Source organism: Manacus vitellinus, unplaced genomic scaffold (assembly GCF_001715985.3).
Source record: "Manacus vitellinus isolate BGI_N305 unplaced genomic scaffold, ASM171598v3 scaffold_11_pilon, whole genome shotgun sequence".
Lineage (NCBI taxonomy): Eukaryota > Metazoa > Chordata > Aves > Passeriformes > Pipridae > Manacus > Manacus vitellinus.
In genome coordinates, this window is record NW_021938895.1 from 2,876,424 (window position 1) to 2,904,244 (window position 27,821).

The 27,821-nt window shown below is 40.2% G+C and overlaps 1 protein-coding gene across 2 annotated transcripts; it reads left to right on the forward strand.

The window, feature by feature from the left end:
- Positions 1-7,970: 7,970 nt before the first annotated feature.
- OPN5 (opsin 5) lies at positions 7,971-27,703 on the forward strand. 2 transcript variants are annotated; one of them, XM_008927044.2, is made up of 6 exons: positions 7,971-8,124; positions 15,589-15,708; positions 19,833-20,003; positions 23,681-24,015; positions 26,138-26,373; positions 27,628-27,691. In XM_008927044.2, exons 1-6 carry the CDS (start codon positions 7,986-7,988, stop codon positions 27,689-27,691), a joined length of 1,065 nt encoding a protein of 354 aa, XP_008925292.1. In that variant the 5' UTR covers positions 7,971-7,985. The 2 variants fall into 2 exon arrangements, with proteins under 2 accessions (XP_008925292.1, XP_029821688.1); XM_029965828.1 differs by having other exon boundaries at positions 7,973-8,124; positions 19,839-20,003; positions 27,628-27,703.
- Positions 27,704-27,821: the final 118 nt, after the last annotated feature.

Sequence of the window (27,821 nt, forward strand, 5' to 3'; positions counted from 1 at the left end):
AATTCTGATGTGTCAGAGGGTTCCCTGATACAGTCAGGATACAGTGGGAATACGGATCTTTTTCTCCTAATAGGCTGGCTCTCGACTTTGAGGAACTTTGCAAAGAGTGCTCAGATCTGGAGATGAATTTTTAATCTAAACAGGGTCCCTGGTATAGTGTGCTTTGCTTCTTGGGCAAGCTGTGGATGCATTTCAGGTGCTGCCAACCTGGCAAGGTCACTGGCAGTGTCCTCTGCTGTGGGCACTGGCTGTTGTTGTGGTGTTGGTGTGTACAGTGCTTTGCAGTTAGGTTGGTTTTATGGACCAGAACCCAAGCAGAAGGAAATCTTGTTGTTGTTTATCAAACGTTTACATTTACATTGTTCTTCATCCTAATTTCCTTAACTGAGTTTTTCTCAGTGCTTCTTGAACACCTTCTATTCACCAGATAAAGTAATGTTTGTATTTGAATTCAAGTTCTTCTGAATTTATCTTACTGCGATCCTCTCATCTTCCTGCACCTAGAGTTCTTGAAGCTCAGGTATATTTTGTGATGTAATATCAAGGCGAATTTCAATATTATTTTTAGTCATTATAAAGCACAGATGATGCCCAGTTCTTGCCAAAGCAGTGACACCAGTCAATATACTACTACCCTTGTCCATGTGTGTTCCCTGTTCAAGGCACTTGAATTTCCCTCCCTTGTGTGCAGCCCTGTTCATAATCTGTCTTGCTTTAACAAGGCTTTTATCAAGGCTGAATTCAACAGATCATTGAATCTGCACTAATCACACCCCTAAAATATTGAAATTAATCCTTAATATTATTCATCCCCCAAAAGAACCTACCTATATCAGATATTAAGGATCTGGGAGGAAAATTAGTTTTTCTGGTCTAATGATTTAAGTTGCTTAACAGGTGAATAGTCTCAAGTTTCATTCTCTGAGAATTTTACTTAACCTCAGGAAAAATTACCTTGGAAAGCTGTGAAATTTCCATGGTTAGGAATAGGCTGGACACTCATCAGTAGCAGCAAAACCAGAATTTATTCTTCTATGAAATCAGACAGGGAATACGTGTTTGCATGACGTACTCTCCAGCCTGTTTTTCAGTCATAAAGGTTGTAATGATCATATGCCACAATCTCATTTCCCAGTTGTCTGTCTTCTACAGGGTGTGACACTCCAGTCACCACTCAAAATTACCATTGAGCATCGTGGTTCTGGGCTCTGGGAAACCACAGAGGGGAGTGGTCTATTAACAGCAGGGGGGTCTATTAACAGCCAGAGTGAGGATGTAAGAGATTTATCTGCCTAATCAGAGATGGCTATTGTGAAGGCTGCTTCTCTACCCATCTCGCTCAAATATACAGCTGTTTTCAGAAGAAGGAATTTTTCCACCTTTTGCATGCCCTAGCAGCTTCAGATGCTACTCCTGGACAAAAATACATATCTGACCACTGGCAGGGATATTAGGAGGCACTACACCACAGAGATCATTATTTATTCATTATTTTATTGAGCTATAGGAAAACAAATCCACAAATATGTTGTATAATCCAGATGACTTCAGGCTTGTGAATGTTGTTACATGCCCTCTGGATATTGAAGGCTAACTGTATAAATTTTGAAAACAATAATACTTGTGGTTTTTCACATCAAAAATTGAAAATATAACAGGCTGCTGAGATGAATCTGAAATTTCAGTTTGATCTCCCTTTTGTAAAGAAATCAGTTTTCCTCTGAAGATGTTATGCTGTGGAAAAAAAGCCCACAACTTCAGGTCTCTGAGTTTTCCATCACCTGCAAAATCATAAGCTGATGTTGCTGGAGCTAAGAAGTTAATGTGTGCTTCACAAAAGCATTGAATGCCTCCACAACTCTTAGGACACCTTGTGGTTTATAATAATTTTCCAAAACAGCTGAACATATTTTTCTTCCTCGGATCACTGACTTGGGAGCCATTACACCAGAACACATTAGTCCATTGTCCCACCTCCTCTGTAGATGCAAATTCATTCTGTTTCTCTTCAGGGGGAAGAGGGTTAGCAATTTGCTGAAAATTGCCCATCAAGTTGAAGAAGGGATGAAACTCAGCAGGACCCAGGGGGTTGCTCTCTACTTGCTCCTCCAGACCTTTCTGTTCCCTCAGGAGAGTAGGGAACTGTGAGAATTTCCATCAGAAGATGGGAAAACAGATGGGCTAGTATGGAAAAGATGGACAGTGGCCAAGTCATGATGTGTGATGAAATATAAATGGACAAAAACACAGACTGGACAGGCTTGCAGCTGCTGAGGTAGCAGTTACTGTGAAAATTTTTTCTTCTCCAGGTGATGTCGTATATGCAGATGGGACCTAAAGGTTCACAGGCTAAACTTTTTGGGGGGGCATGGAAAGTCTCATGCTGCGTCTGCAGTGAGCCAGCCACCAAGGGGTCTACAAAACCCTGAACCCAAATGTCAGTGCCTGATAAATAAGGGAAATAAAATGACAGGGGCAGGTTTAGATTAGATATTAGGAAGAAATTCTTTACTGTGAGGGTTGTGAGACACTGGCACAGGTTGCCCAGAGAAGCTGTGGATACCCTATTCCTGGAAGTGTTCAAGAACAGGTTGGATGGGGCTCTGAGCAACCTGGTCTAGTGGAAGGTGCCCCTGCCTGTGGCAGGAGGGTTGGAACGAGATGATCTTTCAGGTCCCTTCCAACTGAAACCATGTCATGATTGTATGATAAATGACAGGGAATGGTCAAGTCCATTTGGTTGCTTCCACTCAGCTCCTGCAAAATGTCATGCTTTTGGCAATCTGGGGTGAAAATTCCCAGGATTTGCCTAAATCTGAGGAAAAGCATCAGCTGCTCTGCAAGAACAATCAAGATTTTTTCTCCCCTCTCCTTCAGTGCTGTCTCTGTAAGAGGAAGGGATCAGCAAGGTTACCACTATTCTGTGGTCAGCTTCTTTCTTGAAAGAGGTGGGGATGTAGTTTCCTGCCCCTCCTCAGGGTGAGAAGAGCCTGGCTGAACCACAAAGGACATGTTGAAACACCCCAATGAGAGATGAGGAGAGAGGTGAGAGCAAAACTGATGTAGGGTGGGCAGAGCTGCATTCATGAGGCCCAACAAAAATCCTCAAATAATTTTTTCCTTTAATGTCAGGAGTTCTGAGGCTTGATATTGACATTTTATAGTGTCTGGGTGATGATTTTTGATCTTCTGAGGTTGGCTAGAGTTGAACAGTTCCATTTTAAAGAATATATTATTTAAAAGCAGAATTGTTCGTATTAATTAAAGATGAGTGTCTGCAGCACAGATAGAAGCACGAGTCCATTTCTAAGAAGCAGCAGGTTGGTTTCTTTTGTTGTGGTTTTAAATCTGTTTTCACTGGCACAGGGGGCCTTTCATCATGGAATGTGCTGGAAAGATGGTCTGTAGATGAGCTAGATGGTAGGCTGTGGTGCAGTGCTCTCTGCTCCCACGCTTTGGACATTGGAGACCTACTGCTATGTGGAATCACTTGGTCTTGTGAGGCAGCAAGAACAAACCAGTCCCTGATAACTGGATCATTTCCCAGTGCTTGTCCAAGTGTGCCTGCTACAGCAGATGAAGCACTTATATTGCAAAATATCTTTTGAGAGCTTGGGTTATTAATATCTATGCTTATTAATCAGAATCAAGGACTCAATTAAAAGCAGTCTTGTTTTTTGATTCACTTTTTTCCCTTTCTTTTCTTCCTTTTTTTTTTTTTCTTTTCCCTTTTTTTTTTTTAGGCACTGGTGTTTGAAAAGTGCACAGCCTTGGAAAAATAAAGGTCCTCAACAGTACCTGTTTTGCTTTGCAGATCCACTGCTGGGGGTCTGCACTGCTTACTAACATAAAAGTAGCTGCAGGCACTGTGACAACCCACCCTTAAGGCGAAGGGAGCACCTAAAACTCACATAACTACCTGTGAATTTATCATCACATTTTTTAAAATTATTGCATGTTTTTCAAAGTTCAATAGTAAGTCTTACTGCATAGCATTAAAACTGAAAGGAAATAGAAGCACCTAACCAGGGCTTTAATTAGAGATAACTTTTACCTCTCACTGCCCATTGGGACCTTTTCCTGTTTCCACAGCCCTTGTCTATGAAATGAGCTCCTCAAAATACACAGGAGAAGTTTAGGATAAAAATGATGCTTGACAGCAGGAGTTGGGATCCAGCAGACACTGACAGATGACTAACTTTGCTGTGGGGACTCTGAGAAATAGATGTCATCGGACAAATTGAAGGAAGAGATAATTACCTTTTTTTCTCTTAAAAAGATAACAATACTTGCTGGTACTGATTTATCCTTTTAGCTCTTGTCTTTTACTGACTCAGATAAAATTATTCATAACCTTATTGTTTTTAACGTATCATGAGAGAGCAGAAAATTATTTTCTTAATTAGCACAGTTGATAACGTTATCACTTCAGCTGTATTAAGTCCTTCAAAACGAGCTCTACTAACTTTCTATGAGGTGATGCTGGGATCATGGATATCTTTTGTTCCACTCTGCCATTTATCACTTGGTAAATTAGTGTGCTTCTACAAATAATTACAACACTTGTACGTGGTCCACGATGTCTTGTGCTCTCTTTTCAAACACATGAAAGCATTGCTGCCACTGTAACTTTCACAGATTTCTGCAGCATCTGATAATAGTCCAGTTTCTGCGATTCCTACGAAACATAGAAGGCTTTTTCTAATACTAAATACCCTTATGTTTTTCAGATTTTTTTAAAAATTTTTTTAATGGTTGGTATTAATATTTCCTTCATTAGTTACAAAAACGCTTTCCCGACTTCATACCACTTTGGCTGTGCTACATAAACTAAATATACTATATTTTTAGCTGCCTAACATAAGTATAGTGATTGTTTTCTTACTAATTTAGTTGAAGGACTTCAGATTTTGCCTGTATGTGCCCATGTTTATCTAAGCCCCGCGGAAGAAGGCGTAATTGGAGTCTGGGTTAGTCCACTTCCTATTTGTAGCTTCCCAATATGTTTTAGGAGTTCACAGGAGCAATGAGGGTTGGTACAAGGGGGGATCACTGGCATTCCTATTAAAAGAACATTTTGTAGTCCCTGTCACTGACTATTAACTTTTAGGAGCTGTGGATCAGAACATTTATGACTTTTATCAGGCATTTAATACTGTGGCATCTTAAAAAGCACATGTATTAATAAAACCAACAGAGTTAGCAGTTCCGATGTTGGTTCCTGAAATAATTTGTCTGGGAAAGTGGACATCCCCTACAATTGCTAGGATTTGCCTATTATTATAAAAGTTATCTCTCTCCATAGGTTTTTGCCCAACATTTAGATACTAGATACTGATTAGGATTACAGCTTTTCTTGACTTAGAATTATGAGAGAACTAATTATTCTGCCTTGTTAATTGCATCTTTTTCTGTTTTATGTGCTCTAAAAGTGAGATCTGATTCTTGCATAGAGCTTCATTTTGGGGGACACAGTCAATTCCTGCCTAATCAGGATGATGAACATTTTTTAAAGCCATAATCTAGTATTAATACCCTGCATTACATGTCATTGTTAACTTTTTGTGTAAATCAAGTAGAGTTGTTTTTTATCTCCTTATATCTGAAATTTATTATTAATAATCAGTCATTATTACAATAACGAGGAGAGTTTTTGTATCTTCTTGGAAATTTGACAATCATTTCCCTTTATTTTTGTTGAAAATTTTCAAGAAATAATGTGCTCTCTCTGCTTAAAGCCACAATAAGGTGCTTCTTTTTCAGCAACCAGATAGGAGTACTCTGTTACAACATTAACATTTACAAGCAGGTAAAAAACTTAGATTGACCAGAGTAGCAAAATCTTCCATGAGTAGTTGGATCAGAGAGGGCTCCCTCCTGTCCCAGGGCTGTGATTTGTTTGGGAAACCTGCACCTTTTCTTTAATGCCAATTTAAAATCACAATGGCAGTACTTGTGGTTAAGCTTAACATATACAGGAGTTGAAATTTCCTTTTTAAAGCTACTTTTTTGTGTGCTTGTAAGCTGGACACGATTGTCCTTGTCAGCCACCTGATACTGACTGGAGTGGGAGATTCTAGTGTGGCTCAAAAGAAGAAAATGCCCTTAAACACTTTGGTATTTGTATCAAACCCAAATTGTCCTGACAGGTCCCAGATGTGCTTTTCCACTTGCATCACTTCAGACACCCAAATGCTGCAGCCACAGAAGAGTTGTGGCATCATGCAAGCTGGGGGATGGAAAAGCATCAGGATTCTTTTAAAGATCGGGTGGAATCTGGATCAAGACCTGTGGCTATGATAGGATGGAGAGGGTAATCGTTCTGACTATTTTGTTTCCCAGATTCATGATTTAGTCCATCCTTTTGTACTAGATGGTCTCCTTAGACCATCTTTTTTTCAGAGCTAGAGGGACAACAGGATTGTGCTTTAGGTGTACCAGGCCACATAGGTCTGCCTTCAAAATGCGGGAGAGATAGCAAATGGGTAAAATAAGGCAATGCTTTTTTCCTTCTCACCAAGCACTGGCAAGAAGAACTGAGGGGTCTGAATGCCCTAAAAAGCTCCTGATTGTGTGGTTTCAAGCATGGTAGAAAGGTTTTTGCCTTATGCAAGGGTTCCTCACTTTACTTTTTCAGTTGTCCTGGAGGGATATTCCTCAGGGGTGTCTGCCACATTCTAGTTCTCCCATGTCTGGGTTCACTTTATTTCCATTAGTATATTTGACCTCAATGGCCAATTTCCACATGAAAGGAAATGGAAAGAAAACTCAACAAGCTTTCCTACATGAGTCCATTATTTAATAATTCTACTGCTTCTTCATGACTGTAGCAGCCAATTGCTGTTTATAACCATAGCCAGGAAAAGCTATTTGCATTGGAACCCAACACCTAAATAACTCTAAGGAGAATTTATAGATATGAGTTTTCACTTATCTTTAAAATTTTTAGAGTTGCCATCTGTAGACATAGTGTCCCTCAGGATATGAAGAAATTGCTGGGACTGTCTTACTGGTAATTACCAGTGTCTTGGCATTAAGAGAACTGTGTGTATAGATAAAGACAAGTAGTACAGTATACATTAAACACATTGAGCAATGAAGATAATCAGACACAAAAGATTGCCTTGCTTATTTTTTCTGGATTCTCAGTCTTGGGGCACTCTTAGACCAAGCTGGAAACAGGGAGATCCTTAAGATATTCAGGGAAGGCACTTCCAAAGACCTGTCTTGAAAGCCATGATACAATGGTACCTGCTCAGAGGGGTTACTGTGGGGACTGCCACAGACCCACAGATCCACTGAGTTGGAGGGGACCCATCAGGATCATCGAGTCCAACACCTGGCCCTGCACAGGACCAAGAGTCACATCATGTACCTGAGAGTGTTGTCTAAACACTACTTGAACTCCATCAGGCTTGATGCTGTGACGGCTTCCCTAGGGAAGCTGTTCCAGTGCCCAAACATCCCCTGGGTGATGAACTTTTTCCTAATATCCAGCCTAACCCCCTCCTGACACAGCTTTGGGCCATTTCCTTGGGTCCTGTCAGTAGTCCCCACAGAGCAGAGATCAGTGCCTGCCCCTCCTCCTCCCCTCACAAGGAATTTGTGACTGCAATGAGGTTTCCCCTCAGACTCCTCCAGGCTGAACAGACCAAATGACCTCAGCTGCTGCTCATATGGCTTACCCTCCAGACCCTTCACCATCCTTGTGGCCCTCCTTTGGACATTCTTTAATACCTTAATGTCTTTTTTATACTGTGGTGCCATGTGAATAACGATGTTCTTGGATAAAGTCATGAAATAGATCATGGCAGGATGCTTTACGCAATTTTGAGTTGGATCCTACCATGCCCTGGCAAGTGGCAGAGCAGAAATGAGGATGGGAAGATGCATCTTGTGTATGAACAAAAATATCTTCGTGTTTTCCAGCAGCAGATGTGATCTATTGCAAACTGTTCTTTTGTTTTTCAGGCACTTAACTGGACATGAGTGGGATGGCATCAGACCACAACACTTCCTCCCAGGAAGAATACGTCCCACATTATCTCCAGAAGGGAGACCCTTTTGCATCAAAGCTTTCTAGAGAAGCTGACATCATAGCTGGCTTTTATTTGACAGTAATTGGTAATGATTTTATAACTGGTCTTTGAGATATGACTACCTGCTTGTAGCTCTCACAAAGGAAGCAGAAGCTGCTGTGCATTGATGTGTAATTACATATTTCTTCATACTAGAAAGAAAAATCTAGGAGGTAGAGGAGAAAATGCATTAGAAATATGGTGTCAACAGTTAGTGTCAACAGACAATGCTGCTCCAGATAGCCACAAGTGACTGGCAGTGGACCTTCCAGCAAAAAGTGAATAAATGGTATTTTTTTTTCTACTGATAAGTTACTACCTTATGGTTTAATTGTCTCTGAGCAGAAATGAATTTTTCCCACTATGCCATGTGGCCTGTTTTCAAAGCCTCTCTCACATGCCTGTGCAGCAGAGAACATCCTGAGATGTGCTCATTTGAACCTTGCTCAGCTCCTGGCATCATCTGTCCTCTTTTACACGTTACACTGAACAATATTTTCTGCCTAGCACCCTCCCCGGCCTTCTGTGTTGCAGTCCTTCACCATGTTCAAAGTGACTTTGCAAGCATAATAAATACAATTACGTACTGGTTAGTGCACACAGATGATAGCTGGGACTGATTTCTGCATTAAGTATTCATATGCCAAGGAGTCATCATTCAGCAGGAAAAATTTGCTTTAGGGAGAAGGCTGGAGTTACATCTTTTTGTGTCAGTACTTGTCTCAACTCCCAAGGGAATGGCATGAGGCTGTGTCAGGGAAGGTTTGGGTTGGATATTAGGAAAAGGTTCTTCATCCAGAGGGTGATTGGGTACTGAAGCAGGCTCCCCAGGGAAGTGGTCACAACACCAAGCCTGACAGAATTCAAGAAGTGTTTGGACAATGCTCTCAGGCACATGGAATTGTTGGGGTGTCCTGTGCAGGGCCAGGAGTCGGAGTTCGTTGACCCATGTGTGTCCTTCCAGCTCAGGATATTCTATTCTATTCTATTCTATTCTATTCTATTCTATTCTATTCTATTCTATTCTATTCTATTCTATTCTATTCTATTCTATTCTATTCTATTCTATTCTATTCTATTCTATTCTATTCTATTCTATGCTATGCTATGCTATGCTATGCTATGCTATGCTATGCTATTCTATATTCTATTCTATATTCTATTCTATTCTGTATTCTATTCTATTCTATTCTATTCTATTCTATTCTATTCTATTCTATTCTATTCTATTCTATTCTTCTTTATATATTTAGGTTTTGTTATGTTTTATGGCTTTGGTTCATGCAGTTTCTCACAGCGATTTTCTCCTAAAGCTGAGCTAAGGACACGTAAATAACTACACCAAACTGAGCTCAGTTCAGACAGCTGAACACCAGTCTGAATACAGGGTGTACCGTATTCCTTGACATTTATTTCAGTATTGATTCAACCAGAACTTGTTCAACCAGTTCTGCACAAAATACAAGGATTGATCTGTCATTCCTACATTTATGTTTCTCATTCACTACTTTACATCCTTCCCTCCTACTCTCACGTACTGCCTTTCCTCCCACTGATCTAAGTAATCTAATATCTTTTCTGTAATAAAGGTATCAGAGTTATTTTATGATTTCTCTTCTACTTATGCCTTCTGCTAATTTATCATTTTTTTTCCTGCTTATGTCTTTATTGAAAAAAGAATTCAGAGCAGCAGAGGTGGCAGGTGAAGCTGTCTCTCAGTGCTGGTTTTGGTATTCATGTGCTGTTTTCTATGTATCCTCACTTTTCACATATATGTTTTTTCCTGCTGCTCTGCAGAGAGATGTCTTCACTGAACTGTCCAAAACAACCCCCACTTTGGGTCTTTATTCACTTTGTTAAGCAAATTTAGCTTTAATCCCAGGAAATGTATTTGAGTAGCTGCAATGAATCTTTCTAGTATACACTGTGTTGCCTTGTTATGTTTGCTGTATTTAGGGTAGATTTATCCTGTTCAAAAAAAAAAAAAAATACCCCATCAGGTATGAAACAAATTGAAAAACTCAGGTGTAATCAAATTAAGGCAAGGAACAGGAAATAAAAGTTTCCAGTGAAAAGCCAAAAACCAGTCATAAAGGCAAAGACTTCCATGAGCAGTGTGAGGAGTCTGCAATTATAATTCAAAAAGGTCTGATAATCATTTTGATATTGGATTTATCAATAAGATTCCCACCTTCCTGATGTTGTGGACTGGACATCAGACAGCCTGTGGTGGACTCATTGCATCCAGTGGCCCAAGTCAGGGAAGTTAAAGACACAGTTCTGCTGTGTGTGTGGCTCTACACACCATATCCCACACTTAGATCCAGATTTAACTTATTTTTTATGTGCTTGTTTTGCATTGCATTTTACTTGGTTAGTTACTTTACCCTTATGGCCATTACACACTCCAGTAGCAGCTTTCATTAGAGGGAATTATGGTCTTCACATATGCATGTAAATGCTGCATTTGCATCTTCCTTGGACTTGGATCTGTAGAATAAGACACCACCGGTACCTGGCACAGATATTTTTAATTCCTTTTAGCAATCATTGCACTGTTTTTAAGCACCAAGCTGCTGCTCAGTTGTGACATCAGCCATTTCAGCAACTAGACCATTTCTAGACCAGCACAGCAATGTTTTAGACATTGTATATCATACAGTAATGCACATGAAGTGGCCAAAGGCCAAGAGAAGTGCAGAACCCTCCACTCCCCCTCCTCCCTTCTCACCCTTTTGTAGGGATTTGTGTGAAGGAGAGTGTGATAGTTTTTACCAGTAAAGTACAATTTCACCTTATGGCTCAGCCTCTAAGAGAGGAAATTAAACAAAACCGATGGAAGGACCAATGCCAGGTCTTCTGTGTTTGTGAATAGATGGGGCAAAGTAACCTTTAAGCACATTTTTCTTAAAAAAAAAAAATAAAGCTTGACTTGGATTGATTCTTCTCATGTGAGCTGTAGCTCACAAGGCTGATTTAGTGTAGTGCCTTGGGGATGCCACCATTACCACCTCCTGCTGTGCAGGTCCAGATTTTAGTACCCACTCATGTTTAGGTGGATAGCAACATCTTAGTAATATCTTGGACTTGAGAACTTAGAAGGAAATTCATCGTCATTGTTCTCAGGTAAATCTCTGAGTAGCTTTTTTTACTTACTGCAAAAAACCCAAAACAACGAACAACTCAAATTTCCTTTTCCATTAAGCTGATTTCTGGCAATTCAAAGCATCCACATCTATGTTAGGACATAAAGCACTGCTCTGTAAAGTTTTTGGGTGGTAGATAGTGGAGAAGGAAGCTTGCCTCTATGAAGCTATTCACTGACATCAAATTGCACACTGCAAGATTGCTAAGGCTGCAAATTTGCTTTAATTGGCAGCTTTACAGTTAATCACAGCTCCCAAGTGTCCAAAACAGTAAGCAAAACTCTAATAGCTCTTGTGCATAGCTGTGCCTTGGGGTAACTCTGCAGTATTGCAGATTTTACTTTATAAATTGTGTGTGTAATCTACAGAAGATAGAAAACCAAGCTGGAGCATTCAGTTCCTGTAACCAATGAGGGTATGGAGAAAAGGAGGCTCAGGGGAGACGTTATCACTCTCCACGATGACCTGAAAGGATGTTGTAGTCAGGTAGGGGTTGGTCTCTTCCCCCAACAAGTGATAGGACAAGAGGAAATGCATTCAAATTGCACCAGGGGAGGTTTCGATTCGATAGTAGGAAAAATTTCTTCACTGAAAAAGTGGTTCAGCAGATGGAATAGGCTGCCCAGCAAAATGGTGGAATCATCAACCCTGGAAGTGTTTAGAAAACAAGTAGACATTGGACTTGATGATCTTGGAGGTCTTTTCCAATCTGAATGATCCTATAATTATGTGTCTGTGTTTTTTGTTATAACTTGTGGTTCAGACTGAACTTGTCACCTTCAGTTCAGTGGCAGCACTGAACTGTGTTCCCTACTCCTTTGCAGATCCCTTCCAAGAAAATTGTGGCCCCTCTTGAGGATGGCCTGTGTGGACATCCTGATAGCAGTGAGAGGGAAGCCAGGAGGTGGGAAGCCAGGACTGCTATTGCACATCTTTTTGCCCTTGAGGTGTGTAAGGTGCAAATGAGTTTAAAATTTCTTTCAAAAAGGGGAAGAAGCTGCACTGTGGCTGAACAAGGCTGCGATGCTAACAGGCAACTTGGCAGAGCTTTAGGGTCAGACTGGTTCTACAGCTGAAGTATTGCAACTTGAAATAGAAGAAGTAATATTTTTTTGTCTTTGAAGAAAATCAGGGGTCTTGACCAATCTGTGCTAAATTCTTTGTGAGCACATGATCCTTTTTCCTGATTAGTTCATTTCCATGTGTAGTTTTTTTAATTGTCTAGAAAAAAAATAAATCAAACTATGCATGTGGTTTTGAGAATCCAATTCTTTTTACTTTGTCACTTCCCCCACCAGCTTTTTCATCACTGGCTTGATTGATTCTCTGTATGGCCAGGCAGGGTGACAAACTACTGAGTGGAGGCCTGCTGGCTGCCAGCTCCTCTGAAACCCTGTGGCGACTAACTATTGATTTGCAAACTGTTGCTGCATGCTTCCTCAGCATGTTATGAAACAGCTTAATTGAAAAAAAAAATCCTGAACTATCATTTTGGTTTTTTTTTTTTCATTTTCTCTAGTGGTTTAGTACTGCTGTCAGTTGGAGAAACGGAAGCTTATTTCTTTAGTTTACTACTTTTAAACACTTTCCCCTCTTGCTGCAGGTCGTGTATCTCAACCTGGCTCTTTCTCTGCAGGTGTCACTTTTTTAGTTATCACATCCTTGGCTCTTTGTATATATGTAATAGTGCTGCAGTGCCGTGGACTGTTTACCCTGAACTGTTCACTCCTGGAAAAGAGCCTTTATTTTATAACTGAAGAGTCTTTTTCCCCTGTTTCCAAACTACCAGACCTGGAGATTGCACCAGCAAGGTCTCCAGCTAACTGCTAGGAAAATCATTTAATAGAAGGGGAAATGGAGCATTAGATGCTCCTCTAAGGAGATTATAAAGTTTTGATCACTGAGGAGTTAAAAAAGAATTCAGATAAGCAATTGTCAATGAAAGTATAGACATAAATTAATCACTGGGCCCCTTCCAGATGCAGGATTAGGAGGTCAGTGGGCTGGGGCTCTCTGGAACATTGGTATTAATAATTAGCAGTTGCTTTAGAGGCTTGCCTGATGGAGATGTCTCTCTAGACTGCCAGTCAGTTGAAAAAGATTCAGGAAAATGTCAAGTGCTTTCAAAAAGTATTTCAAATTGGATGCTGACACTCTAGTTATCTAAAATATCACTGGAGAGAAAAATGGCAATAAGAGAGAAAAGGATTAAAATACATAAAAAAATTCTCACGACATTGAGATTCATTGACTTAGCTGCAAGGAAGAAAATAATTCATATGAATACTTCTTTCTGCTTATAATTCAGATTAAATTTGTAGAGCCATAAGAGTAGATTGTTCTTTAAATTTAATTAACCACGGGTAAATCAAATTTACTGTGAAAACTTAAGATCAATAATAAGCCAGATTCTGTCCTGTCTGTTTTTTTTAAAATAATCTAGAAAACAATACTGTCAATATAAAAATAAGAAGAGGGTCCAATTAGTGTTGCATTTAATACCAAAAAATTAAAAATCAAAGTATTTTTGTCCTGAGTTTGGTAAACTCTTGGCTCTATGGTTACATGTCTTGGTTATATGTCTTGGTAAGCAGTCTGATTTTAGCCTCTGAGAACCATTTTTCTCTCTGCCTCATGGATGTTCCCAGGTTGGGCTTCTCAATTTTTTGAGGACATGGCACCCTTGCAAGGGGATTGTTCCATTGATGGGCCACGGTAAATAATTAAATACCCATTTAAATACTGGCCTATTAATTACTGAATTACCCAATTAATTACTAAATAATTAAATTACTGAGCTTCAATTCCTGAGGTCTGGCCTGACAGAAGATTCTGATGAAAATTTTGTGGTATTCAAAGGTGCAGTATTTGGAGAGGTCAGAGTTGCTGGGAGGCTTGGAGGGCTGCTGGGGTCTTTTAGAAACATAGAATACAGCTGAGTTTGCCCCAGCAGAGCCATGTGGATGAAGACATCACAAAAGGTGACTTTGCTGCCTCATCAACAGAGGAAAGTTGGCGTATTTATGACTTCTTTGAAGTAGTGTGGTGAGTGGGCCTCAGCTGGTAGCCAAGCGCCCAGAATGACCCTCACAGTGGGATAGGGAGGAAATAGGCAGAGAAAAAACAGTGGAGATGAAACCAGGGTGGAGGTAAAGACAGGGAGATCCATCCCCAGTTACTGAAGTGGCAAACAGACTCATTGAGGGGAATTTAATTTAGAATCATAGAATTAAAGAATGGTTTGGGTTGGAAGGGACTTTAAAGATCATCCAGTTCCAATCCCCAAACTTCCAACCCCCCAAACTTAACATTTAATTATTGTTTACGTAGGGAGAAACAAAGATGACAAACATAAAGTACTTAAGGAGAACACCTTTTCTCACGCTTCTCTGAGTTGAACTCCTGTCCAAAATCTTCCTCGTTGCCATTGTAGGTCCCTTTGGTGAGACAATGTCAGGGCAGGAGGTTGGGGTTTCTGTCATTCTTTGCTCTTCAGTCTTTTCTTCTGTGTTTCCCTCCTTCTTACTTGTCTCCTCTGCTCTGGTGTGAGACTCTATGGGCAAAGGTCCCTTTGGGTTTTCCACCTTTGGGTGTGATTCTTGCTTCATGAAAGGGATGTTGTGTGTGCTGTCCTGTGTTTCCTCAACAAAACCCTCATGCTGAACTTAAACCTGAGTTAGTGAAGAAACATTTTTCTTTATGGGAAATGGAAACCCTACAGTTTTTGGTACCGGTGTGATTAATTCCATGGGTGATCAACCACTTGCAGTGTGGTTCTCTGTGGTTGCTTAGGTGGTGATATGGAAAAAAAGATGTCAGCCAACAAGAAATGGGTCCCTGCTCATGCACTGAATTCCACCTGGAAGTTAAAATCAGATTAATCAGATTAATTTTATTGTTTTTCTTTCTGATTATAGAAATTAATTTTATTGTAAAATTCAAGATTTCATATTAATATCTTAATTTACATTCCTCTACCTCTGATTACAACATATAATAAATTTAAGATTGGTCACACAGGAGTCCTTATGGTTTGTGAGAAAAAATGGGATTGACAATAACAGAGGAATTATGGGATTTCTGTTGAGAACATTCAGTCAATAGTTGTGCAGACTCAGGTGGTGAAGGCAATGCTCTGCTGCAGAGGGGAAAATAGTATTTGCTGAGGGAGGGAGGTGTCTGTAGTCGATGCCTCTATGAGCTGCATAATGACAATGAGATGACCATGTTTCAGAGTAAAATGTCCAGCCTTAGGACCACAGATTTAGGCTGAAAATATCAGGGAATTTCACAAGGAAGATGGGGTATTGCTGTTTTTGAGGAGGCTTCTAATTTGATTGTTATTCTGTTTTTCATTATTACAGGGATCCTTTCAACCTTGGGAAATGGGTATGTTATTTTTATGTCCTCAAAGAGAAAAAAGAAGTTGAGACCTGCTGAGATAATGACTGTTAATTTAGCAGTGTGTGATCTGGGCATTTCAGGTAATTCCATGTCTTTGTTTTCACTCATTTTTACTATCCCACCATCCTTTCTGGCAGCAGCAAGAGGCATTCCTCCGAAAGTCAAGGAAGCCCCAAAGGCCTTTTGCTACTGATATTTCTGCTCTCTTATTTGCATATAAATAACATGGAAGGATGGAAAACAACATTCCTGAACAACTTGATGGGAAGAAATTAACAGTACAGAGGAAAAAATAGGGTTGATTTTATCAATCAGGCAAAACACCTGCTCATCCCAGCACTGGGCAACGTCTCCAAAAACAGTTTCCATGTGCACCCTGGCACAATAACCACAAAATAGCTCAGTATTACAGGCACAGAAAACTATGTTTTCTTGCTGTAGGATGCAATAGAAGGGATCCAAGTGCCTCAAAAATACATGTTTGGTCAAATAATTGGAAAAAGCCAGTAGTCACCAGCCTACCAAAGCTAATAGTTTTCTCTCTAGTTACCACCCTCCTTTATGCCTGGATCAGAAAAATAAGCATTTGTGTCAATCTGTAGAGTAAGAGCAACAGCAGCCAACTGGGAGGATTTTTATTTCAACCCCACAGTCTGGATGTCCCGGCACAGAAGGAGAGAGCTTTGGAAAAGTTTATACAGAGTTGCAGAGTCAAGAGCCTCTGGAGATTGCTGTTTTGGCTCTTGACATGAGTCTCTCACTCAGCTGCTCATGGCTACTTGCAGATGCAGGAGAAGGGCAGGATGTCCTTTAGAAAAGGATATTTTGGATGGCAGGCACTCCAATAAGTATAAAGACCCATCTGATCATGGGATCTCCCCCATGCAATATAAATGGCAATATATTCCCATGCTCACAAAGTCATCTGTCCCCTGTGTGTTGTACACACTGGGAGCCCTGCCCTCAGCTGCAGTACACCGTTTTCCTGCCCTCATCTCTGCCAAATGCTGCTGCTTTCATGCAAATGCCCAAAATAGCACTGAACAATATGAAATGGTGGCTCCCAGTCTCCCCTGACTGATGCCTGTTATGCTCTCATGGTACAAGGCTAAGGATTTGCTCACCCCTGCAGATTCCAGGGGTTTGGATCAGTAAACATGGATTTCTGAAGGAAATACGAATTCAGTAGAAGAAAGATGTTAATACAAATATCATTGCTACCACACAAAAAAATCCCAAGATTTCTTTGGCATTTCTGCCGTGGAGTCACTATTTCCATCTTTCAACATTTAGAAGTTAAGGAGAAAAAAACAAAATGTTTTTTTACTCTTCTGTGATACTCCCATTTCCTTTGTGTCTTTAAGAGTCTGTCTTACATTATAAATCTCATGTTTGACTCTTATGATTGTCACTCCAATGATAGGAAGTTCTTCAGGAGAATTTCCCTAGCTATATATTTTGAATGTTGCCCAGAGAAGCTGTGGATACTCCATCCCTGAAGTATTCAAGGATGGGTTGGATGGGGCTCTGAGCAGCCTGGTCTAGTGGGAGGTAACCCTATCCAATACAGGGGGATTGGAACTATTTGATCTTTAAGAACTCTTGCAAGACAAACCATTCTATAATTTGATGAGTTTAATAGGTATCTCCTAACCACGCAAACTGTAGGTCTCAACCATGCAAATTACAGCTAGTTTGGGAGCCTTCCTAGCATGAGGGCTGACAGCTTCTCTCTTAAGGTGTGTCAACACCATACTACCTTGTCACCTTGCTTTCTTCCATGGGGAATCTCAATCTATCTGTGTGTTTAAGTTTTGGAATTAAAAATAATTGTGATTGGCACAGCCATGTGGCTTTTTCTTCCTTCTCTAATGTTTTTTTGCTAACTGACGATGTTCACCTGAGAAATGTGATGTATTCAATCTGCTGGACTGATTGGAATGAAGATGGGATTTTTTTCCCCCAGGATCTTCACATTTCACACACTTATCTTGGCACCTTGTTCAAGAAACAAGTTCTGCCATGGCCCTGTTTCCTACAGATTTCCACAGGGTGGCACCAGCCCCTCGTTCAAAGCTACATCGGGCTCTTTTTGCACTGACACCGTGCTCTGAGCTGCTCCGAGTCCTGCTGCTGAAGAGAAATTTGATTTTGTGCAAATAAATGTGTTGGCCTTTAAAGCTGGCAATCATTTATGTGAGTAAAGTTGCTGACTGTTAGCATATGTCCCAGACCTTGCCATATTTAATGTTTTTCTTGAAACTTAATCACTGAGGTCAACTTTTGCTTGAAAAATTAGAAGTGCATTTATTCTGCTCAGAGAAAAGCACATCATACATTGACCCAAGCACAACTTTCAGGCTCAGGCAGAACTTTCCTTACAGGCTTAGGCTAAAGGAAAACAATCTCAAAATACTTTGTTTAAAAATAAATCTGGTTTTGATGGGTTTTCAATCATGATGTTTTTGGCATAAAGATGGAGCAAAGGCCATTTTATGCAATATTTGTTTTTGGTAGAAATGTTTTAATTTTCTACTAATACTGAAAACAGAATGTTTAGTTTTATGTCCAGTTTGATGCAAAATGGAATATTTTTGGGAACAATTCAACATATTTTCCTGCAGATCACTTCAACATAATAGAGACTTTTATCTTCTCTTCTATGAACAGGTTACCCTGTGGGAATTACAGTTTGCAAGACCCTCTTTATAAACCAATTCACTGAGCTGCTATGACATTACAGACACTGTGGTTCAGCCAGGGAAATTAGCCCAGGGCAGCTGAGATGTTTTCAAATCCTTGAGGTGCTCTGGCTACTCCTGTGGAGGAAGGAATACAGTCACAGGAATGTGGAGTTCAATATTTAATGTTGTTTGAATATTGCAGTTGAACTGTTCAGGCTTGGGAGCATTTCAGGTCAGTCTGGTAATTAGAAATGAAAGATTTGGAAAATATGCTGATGTTCCTAGATTATAAATTTTTGAGTTTTCTGTTCCATTAACATTGTTTTTTTTTCTTTGTCTGGTTTTTGACCAAAAAAAAATATTAATAATCAGAAGGTAGTGGTAATTTTCTAACTAGAAAATACAAGTTTCAAACTTTCTTATTTTTATAATGCTTACAAAGAATATGAATAAGGTAAATCTGATTTAATGTGAGAATGGAACATTTGTCTCAGCTTCACTTCCTCCATAATGCACCCCTCAGTTTTATAAATGGAGGAATGAGCTGAAGTGCCACTAAGACAGAGCCTCAAAAATATTATATGTTATATATTTCCCCTCTTTTGGGGGAAACTTAGAAAATTTTGCTGTCTGTGACCAGGTGGCTTGTTGAGAGGCACCAAGGAAATGTGTGGCATGGACAGGAGCTGAAACTACTTCTGCAGCTCAACCATAGCAGAATCTTTCCTTCTCATCTAACACTTCACTATATATCATATTGTTGGGCCTTGACAGGTTTGTAAAAGTCCTTTTTGAAGGCAAATTTCTTTATCTTGTGCTTCAAGACACTCAGTGGACAATCCTAGGGATGTAGATTAGATCTGTGCCTATTTCAAGCCCAGACTCACCCATCACCTGTACTTTTTGGATACTGACATGTGTTTACATGTGGACTTGACATATTCTGAAGTTTTCATAACGGGAAGAATTTGCCCATGGTGGGTATCAGAATATTGGTTTACTTCTGTTTCCTGTGGCTACAGCATAGCACCTATTTCCAGCAATTCTGCAGACTTGGCTCATCCTACCACAGTGTTGATGCTATGGGATGTAGCTAGGGCTGTCTTAGGCTTAGTCTTGTGGATGGAGGGCACATGAGTCACAGAACACTTTGGGTTGGAAGGGACCTTAAAGATCATTTGGTTCCAAACCCCTCAAATGGGCAGCAACACCTTCGCTAGACCAGGCTGCTCTAAGCCTCATTCAACCTGGCCTTGAACACTTCCAGGGATGGAGCATCCACAGCTTCTCTGGGCAACCCATGCCAGCGCCTCACCACCCTCAGAATAAAGAATTTCTTTCTAATATCTCATCCAAATTTACCCTCCTTTTGCTTTAAGTCCTCGCATCTGCTGTGCCTGAAGCCTCCTCTTGACATTGAAGTTTTGTCCAAAGGAGAGGGTTTGCCTTTCTGAAAAAGGGTGGTTTTATCGATGATGGGGTTTATCAGTCAACTGACACTCTCTTCTCCTTTTTTGAAGTTGTAGGTAAACCTTTCAGTATCATCTCCTTCTTCTGTCACCGCTGGATGTTTGGATGGATAGGCTGCCGCTGGTATGGATGGGCTGGTTTCTTCTTTGGCTGTGGGAGCCTTATTACCATGACAGCTGTCAGCCTGGACAGGTACCTAAAAATCTGCCACTTGTCCTATGGTAAGACAACTCTATATCTATATATGGAGATAACTATATTATCTATGACTACAGAGGAATCATATGAAGTGTATAGTTTACTACACTGAAATCACATTTAAGTTCTTCAGAATGCTTTTGTAAAATATAGAGGAGAATACATAGATAAGAGAAACACATTTTCATGATCCAAGTAATCCCAGTTAAATTGTTTTTACTGGACATAACATCTTCACTGTTGTCTCTCTGCTGTCTGCTTAAACCATGAGTTTTCATAATCCATAATAGATAAACCATTTTATGTATCAAGGCTAATTAACATTAGCAGATGCAAGTATTGCACATATTTCAAGATCTTATGGACCAATAAATAGAAATATTCCCTATTAGATGCCTAAATTCCTCTAAGATATGTGGCAAGCTATTTAAAACATCTAAGAGATTTGGATGGGCAATAATTCATAATGTGATATCATAGCTCTAATATGGAGATGGAACCTGAGAGGATGAAATGAATTTAGCAATGAAAGCTGTTACCATCATATCCATCAATATTTGTATGTTCTGAATATGATGTGTGATAGGCTTCGTTCTTTCCAGTTAAAAGAAATTGTCACAGTATAGAAAAGATGTTCTTCCTGCTTTGGAAAGGACTAAATTCCCATTAAAACACAGGGAATACTCAAGGTGGCTTTACATATAAGAAACACCTTGCCCATGTGACTTGAGGGGTACACAACAGATTTCTTTATAATGACATAAAATGTCAGTCATGTAAGGTTAAGTTATAAGGAATGTCTACAGCTAGAAAGTGTAAGTAAGCCAGTCTGTGTAACCAGTTAAAGTCTGTGGTACTGTGCTAAGACTTGCTATTGTAGATCCTGTGCTATCATAGATCCTGGCATGCCCATACTTTTTCCTTAAGTGGGAGTGCAGGGAAGGTCTCCTTAGCAGAGTTCTAGGTACACCATTCACATTAAGCAGGATTTCAGTTCTTCCTATAGAAGTCTTATCAAAATAATTCAGTGGCAACTCAAATCATGGACAATTTCCCACAGATTTGGTGAACTGAAGTGAATATTTCATGCCTGACTGCATTCATGCCACCAGCTCTGGTATTTAGCATTGTGTCTGAGTTCCCTGGGAACAGAACACTTCAAAACATTTATGCTCAAGGACTCTGATCATGGTTGTCCATACAAAAGGATGGAGACCAATAAACATAATGCTCAATCTAGGAGGTTAAATTAGACATTATCTGTATAATGACCAAATCAGTCATCAGGAACCTGGTGCACCTGGGTTTTTTTGGCACTAGGTTGCTGTGGTTTGACAATAACTGCAAAAATAATGTCACTCTTTTAATACTCATTCTATTGTTGCTTTGTTTTTCCACCCCTGAGCCCAACAAACCACCTTTCTGTCTCTCAACCATCATACAGGAATACATAATTTGTCAGGCAGTGTTCATTTTCCTTCCAGTGATCTGGAAATGTAAAATCAGCTGTGAAGGGACACTGGTCACATTAAAATTACAGGTGCTTCTTTGCTTTGATCCTGAAATCCAGCAGAAAGCTCCTCAATGTTGGTGTGAAGTGAGTGAAAACTCCTCTGTGAGTCAGGGACTGCAAGCAGGTTGGAGCTTCCAAAGTGAAAGGATCATTACACCATATTTCGAGTTTCTGAAAAAATTACACATTTTTACTTGTTCTATCCAAATCCAAAATGTCGAATATAGGTGATGATGGAAAGCCTGTAAACTGAAGCTTTTTCCACATGGATTAGAGCTGTATGCAAGATGAGCAGAAAGACAATATTCCACACTCCACAGCTCCAGACATGCATTTAATAAAATTAGGCTTAATTAAAAAAATGGGCAAGGATACACGAAAACACCTGTTATGGATACTTCTGACCGGACACTCATGGTGATTTTCTATACTGGAAAAGAATGACAAGGTAAAAATATATCTTGCATATCTCATTCCCTCTGTAAAGCCTTTTTTTAAAGTCACTTAGTTTAATAATTTATGTTGAGAACTGTCCTGAGATTGAACTTTAGCCAGGTAATACATGACAGAAAGAATAGGAAATAATGTAAGTTACAATGTACAGTTGCTGTGGGTGAGCCTTCATACTGAGTAATGAAAAGCTGAATTAAAGTCTTTGTCCTTCATGTAGGTTGAACCTCTATCTCATCTGATCACACACCATGAATACACTGTTAGAGACCACAAAGCAATTTCCAAAATTATTGGACAAGATTCTCACAACTGTTGCTGGCCTGGTTGCTTGGATTGTTTTGGTTTGGACTCTTCTCAGTTGTAAACCATCACAACTTAAAGCAAAGATCTAAAAAAAAGTTAGGTGGAGTCTTTCATATGAGTGTGCATTTGTCTTCATGAGTGTTGTGGTTTGAGCCTCAAAACCAATTTTTCAAACCCCCACAAATCTGCTAAAATGATGAGAGAAGTTTTCAGACAGGCAACAAACTCAGCATGGGGGAGTTATATCAAAATTTATTACTAACAAAATAAAACCTGTAGAAACGAAGAAGCAAATAAATACACAGTATTAATACAATTTCTACCACTCCTGGGGCCCTCCCATATCAGTCCAGAAGAACCTTCAGGGCAGGAGGGGTCTTCTGCATCCCCACCAGCTGCTCGGCCTCTGCCGAGGGCTCCTCCTGGGCTGCGAGGGAGCACTTGCTGCACCAGGTCTGCATCGTGAGCTACAGGGAGTCAAAGCTTTCGAGTCCTTTTCCCCTGCTTCACGAAGGTTCCCCCCAGGAAGTAAGATTTAGGGACTTCTCCACTTCGAACCTGCTTGATTTGGCTTCTCTCTGTCTCAGCTGTAGCATCAGCTGGGCTGCCAGGTGGCAGGAGGGGCCATCCCCTGCATTCCTCATCCTTTGGTTTTTGGCTGTCCCCGTCCAAACCTCAGCAGGGGCACCTCCAAGCTCTCAGTTTGTCTCTTTCTCTCCAGTCTCAGCTCCAGTCGCCCTCTCCTCCCGCCGTGGCAGGGGAGGTGGCAGTGAGACTGCTTGAAGTTTCTCTCTCCTCTGCCTGGAATTCCTTCTGCTCTGCTTCATGATCCCTGCTGCTGCCTCCCACACTCACAGGGGGAAAAACGGTGAGGGAATGTTGTAGCCCTGGCCATAGCACCAGGGCTACAGCATGCCCAGGGGCACCCCCAAACTCGGGGCTCCCCTTGGTTACCTCATGGCTCCAATTCTCTCTGCCAAACAGCTTTTCTTTGGGTCTGTGTAATATGCTAAATTCACAGGGGTACTCTGATTGGCTCAACACCAAGAACACCATCCCTGGAGTTAACCACTTTCCCACTGCAGGGAAAAAACCTTTTTCAAACTAAGACAACGAGGCACAACACGAGCTGGAGGGCCTTGCTCAGGATCACTATTGATACCTGAAAAGAGGCAAGATTAACACTACAGAGTTGTTGTAAAACAGTTGACCAAACTCGTACTTTATAGAATCATAGAAGAATAGAATGGTTTGGGTTGAAGGGACCTTAAAGACTATCCAGTTCCACCCCCCTGCAGGGACAGCTTCCACTAGACCAGATTGCTCAGAGTTACATCTAACCTGGCATTGAACACTTCCATGTGACATGGCATGTTCAATCGTGCCAGATACATCTGGGCATGAGCTTGTAACTCTGGAATTATCTTGCAGGTACCTGGCTGAAGAGACATCATGCATTTGTCTGTCTGGCAATAATCTGGGCCTATGCCATGTTCTGGGCTACGGTGCCTTTTGCTGGGGTGGGGAGCTATGCCCCTGAGCCATTTGGAACCTCCTGCACTCTGGACTGGTGGCTGGCACAGGCTTCGGTGGCTGGACAGGTTTTTGTTCTCAGTATTCTCTTCTTCTGCCTCCTGCTCCCAACTGCGGTGATTGTGTTTTCCTATGTCAAGATAATTTTGAAAGTCAAATCCTCCACCAAAGAAGTCGCTCACTACGATACCAGGATTCAGAACAGCCACATACTTGAAATGAAGCTGACCAAGGTAGGAGCATTTACCTCGGTTTGATTTGTTGTGTCACAGAAGCAGGTTTGGAGACAATAGGATGATGCCTTGAAGGTGGTTCTTGTAGCTTTCTCCTTTGTTGCTGTCAAGATGGGAAACACAGGAGTGGAAACATGATTCTGTGATTAGAGCACTCAAGTCCCTGAGATCATGGTTCACTCTGAAGCTCTATCACAGCTTTCCTGTGTGACCTTACAAGTCATATCATCTCCCTGTGTCCTTGTTCCCCCCCATAAAGCACCCTTTGCTTTCAGGAACAGTTGTAAAGATTAATTTAAGGTGTTCGAGGTGCACAGAAATTATAACAGAAAATAGATAAGGAGCAGATTTTGTAGCAGGGAAATAAAACTTTCAGACAGTTTACGTTCCTCTGTTAATGAAGATATAAACTAAAATCAGTCCTGTGACATTGCAATTGTTTTTATGCAAATAATTTATCATTTAAGTTCAGCCCTGTGATAAAAATACACTGAAGTACTAAGATTAATTTTGCATCTTAGACCATATCCTGTTTTTCCTTAAGATTGAATCTATTTTCTCTTTGGCAATGGTGACAGCCATGAGCCTTGATACTGGTTATTGTGCCAGCAAATCTCTCAAAATAAAGACTTGTGTTGAACAAACCGAGATTCCTTAGCTGTAAAAAATTCGCCAGCCTCTGTAAGCCATGCCAAGAGAGAGACAAGCAGCAACTTTTGCTTGGCTGATCAAATTTTATTACATTTTTTTTTGTGAGTTAAACTGAAAATTATATAACATAGAACAATAAGGGACAATATGTCTAAACATATTAGAGAATCTCAGCTGGTACCTGTACAACCAGTGCTGCCAATACAGCTGGTACAGCTGTACTTGCCTTTCAAAGGGGTGTTTCAATACGGTACTTTTTTGTGGTTATTCAGCAAATTTCCTTTGAAGAACAATGCAAACTTTTGATTTGAGGCTGCAGATTTATTTTTCCCATATTGGAGGGATCGCATAAAACTTCAATGTGATCTGAGTTGAAGCACTAGTAGTTGTCCCTCCTGTCTTGGATCCACAGTGGGGAACATAATGTTAGGATAAATATAAATATGGAAAATGAGTCTCCCTTATAACCCATTTGACTCCAGAGCACAATTTAAAACAAAAAGACTGTGTTTGAGACCCTTGGCTCACATGAACATCACTTCCTTCAGTGACAGACAACAAAATAATGTACAGAAAAGATTATGCAGCATCCAAAATCCTTTTATTTTCTGGTGATTTTTTTTTCCTAATCCTGCTAATTGCCTTATTCCAAATGAGTGCACTTGTACTACTCCCAGTCTGGATGCAGCAACAGCCTGTCAATGGCAGCAGTATAATGGCAGGTGTTCTTCAGAATGTATTATTGCATGATGTCATCTTAAACTATACCAGGCTGTGACTGAGTGCAGACAGGCTGGTTCAGGTAGAGTATATAAATCTCCAATTTTAGCCCCAAACACTTTATTAAACATTTATACTAAACTTTCTTATAGTTACATTTCCTCGTATTATAAGGAAGTCCTTTACTAATTTACTGGGAACATGTTATCAGAACTGAAACATTTGCTGGAAATATGCTTTTTTAGACTATCTACATATCTTAATGGAGTACAAATCCATGATATGGCTTAGAAGAAAGATAACTAAACATTGTACTAGCATTGTCAGTTTTAATTATATTCTCAATTTTCAGAAGATCTTTTTCGCAGCTCTGATATTATCTGTAAGTTATCCTAAAAAAAAAAAAAAGAGATTCTGTGTTTCGAAAGGACTCTCCTCCTTAAATAATTTAAATCCAGTGTCAAATGATTATAATTTTCTGAGATCTCATTAAGTTTCCTCATCTTTAGCCATTTTTAAAGGTCTGTGATAACAGACTCATTAACTACTCTGTGTCAGGTGAAAGAAAAACAGGCACTAGATAAAGATGTGTGACAGATTTTCTTCATATTGAAAATTTACCTGAAGCAAGTCATCATTTTTCTTTTCCATTCAGTGTCATGTTCCCTTGCATTCTGCCCTGCTCTGTGTCGTGCTTCCAGTGTCTCTCTGTGCTGGATAAACCTCCTCCTCTCTTTTCTCCTCTCACAAGGTGGCAATGTTGATCTGCGCAGGGTTCCTCATTGCCTGGATCCCCTACGCCGTGGTCTCAGTCTGGTCAGCCTTTGGACAGCCGGATTCAGTTCCCATTCAGTTTTCAGTGGTACCAACACTGCTTGCAAAGTCAGCAGCCATGTACAACCCAATTATTTACCAGGTCATAGATTGTAAATTTGCCTGTTGCCGGTCAGGAGAACTGAAAGCGAAGAACTCTTTGAAGAAATCAAGGTAATTTCTTCTTTGAAAAGTAGGATGTCTTTAATTACACAACATTCCAAAAAATACCAAACTAAGATCTACCAAGGATCACAGCTCTATGAAGCTTATTTCTTGTTTTTAAGCATGACTTATTTGGGGTATTTCTTGCCATGGGAATTTGTGAAGAGGCTCTAGATGTATAAAGAGAAGCAAGGAGACAGTCCTTACTTTTAGATCCAGCTGCAACTCCATTAATATAGTTTGGAAAAAAGACCCACTGCTTTTAGTGGTTTTGGGATCAAGCCTGTCGTGTCATCATATGATTTTCCTCCAGAAGGTGTTGATGACCTCTATTGCCAGTGAAGTAAATGGAAGAGAATTGTGCTAATTCCTTACATAATTAACCTGTTAATACTATGTCTTTCAGCTACAGAATCAGCAGGGAGAGACAATAGTTCCTTAATCACCCTGTAGGTAACATTCACACCAGAAAACCAAGCCCAAACTCAACAAATCAAAGTATAATAAGGTCTCATAAGAAAACTGCTTTCTATTTACAACTTTCAGGCAAAATTTATGATGAACACCAGTGGAGTTCCTGAAAACACTAATTATGCACTTGGAGGAAAAGTGCTTCTAATTCTGCATTACCCCAGACAAGTACCTTACTTCTATGATTGAACAATGAGAAAATGATGGGTGTTAATCTGGCAGTGTAGACTGACACAAAGGCCACCAATGCCATACCACATATAAGTGACTGCGAAACATTAGAATTCCAGTAATTTTCTTGAAAGGCCTAAAACATATGTTCCTCAGCATGTACTTATTAGAGGTATGAAGGACAACTTTATCATTCATATTATTCCCTTATCACTTCCAGCATTTTTTGACGTGTTGCTCAGAATGAGTCAACATCTTGAGCTTCCACAGCTTCTCATAGCAGATCATTCCATAATCTTGCACTCAGATTTACTTTGTCTGCAGAACATATAGAGTATAAACATGTTTTAAATGTTTACAGTTTACTAAAAACCCTTCTACAGTTTTAGTCAAGTGAGAGACAAATCCAAAGTAGCCTTCTTTGGTGGCTGGATTTGTGTTTAACCTCCAAGTTATCCCTCTTAAGGGGGTTTCACCTAGTCCCTGATGCTGAATGCAAGTTGGCTTTCCTAGGCCTGTGCAGTGAATGAAATGATCTGGAGAAACCACTTCCCAGAATGAGGAACTTAATTTCCAGCTTGGTATGAACAAAATGATCATTGCCCCTTCTCTGTCCCACAGGACATACACCATATCTGCACACAGAGACTCGATGGTGATGAACGAAACCCAGCTGGAAGCATGAAGGCTCATTTCAATACAGAAAATGAAAACCTGATGACAAACAACTCTACTGGCTCAAACTCCTCTTTCTGTAAATTAATTAAAACATGGTGACAGTTTTATTTCACTCCCTAGTCCTCAGTACAATGTAG

Excerpts from the sequence above, each read along its gene's own strand:
- OPN5 (XM_008927044.2), top strand. The coding sequence starts at position 7,986 with ATGAGTGGGATGGCATCAGACCACAACACTTCCTCCCAGGAAGAATAC. Across the intron at positions 8,125-15,588 it reads CTTTTATTTGACAGTAATTG|GGATCCTTTCAACCTTGGGA; the intron begins GTAATGATTTTA and ends TCATTATTACAG. Across the intron at positions 26,374-27,627 it reads AACTCTTTGAAGAAATCAAG|GACATACACCATATCTGCAC; the intron begins GTAATTTCTTCT and ends TCTGTCCCACAG.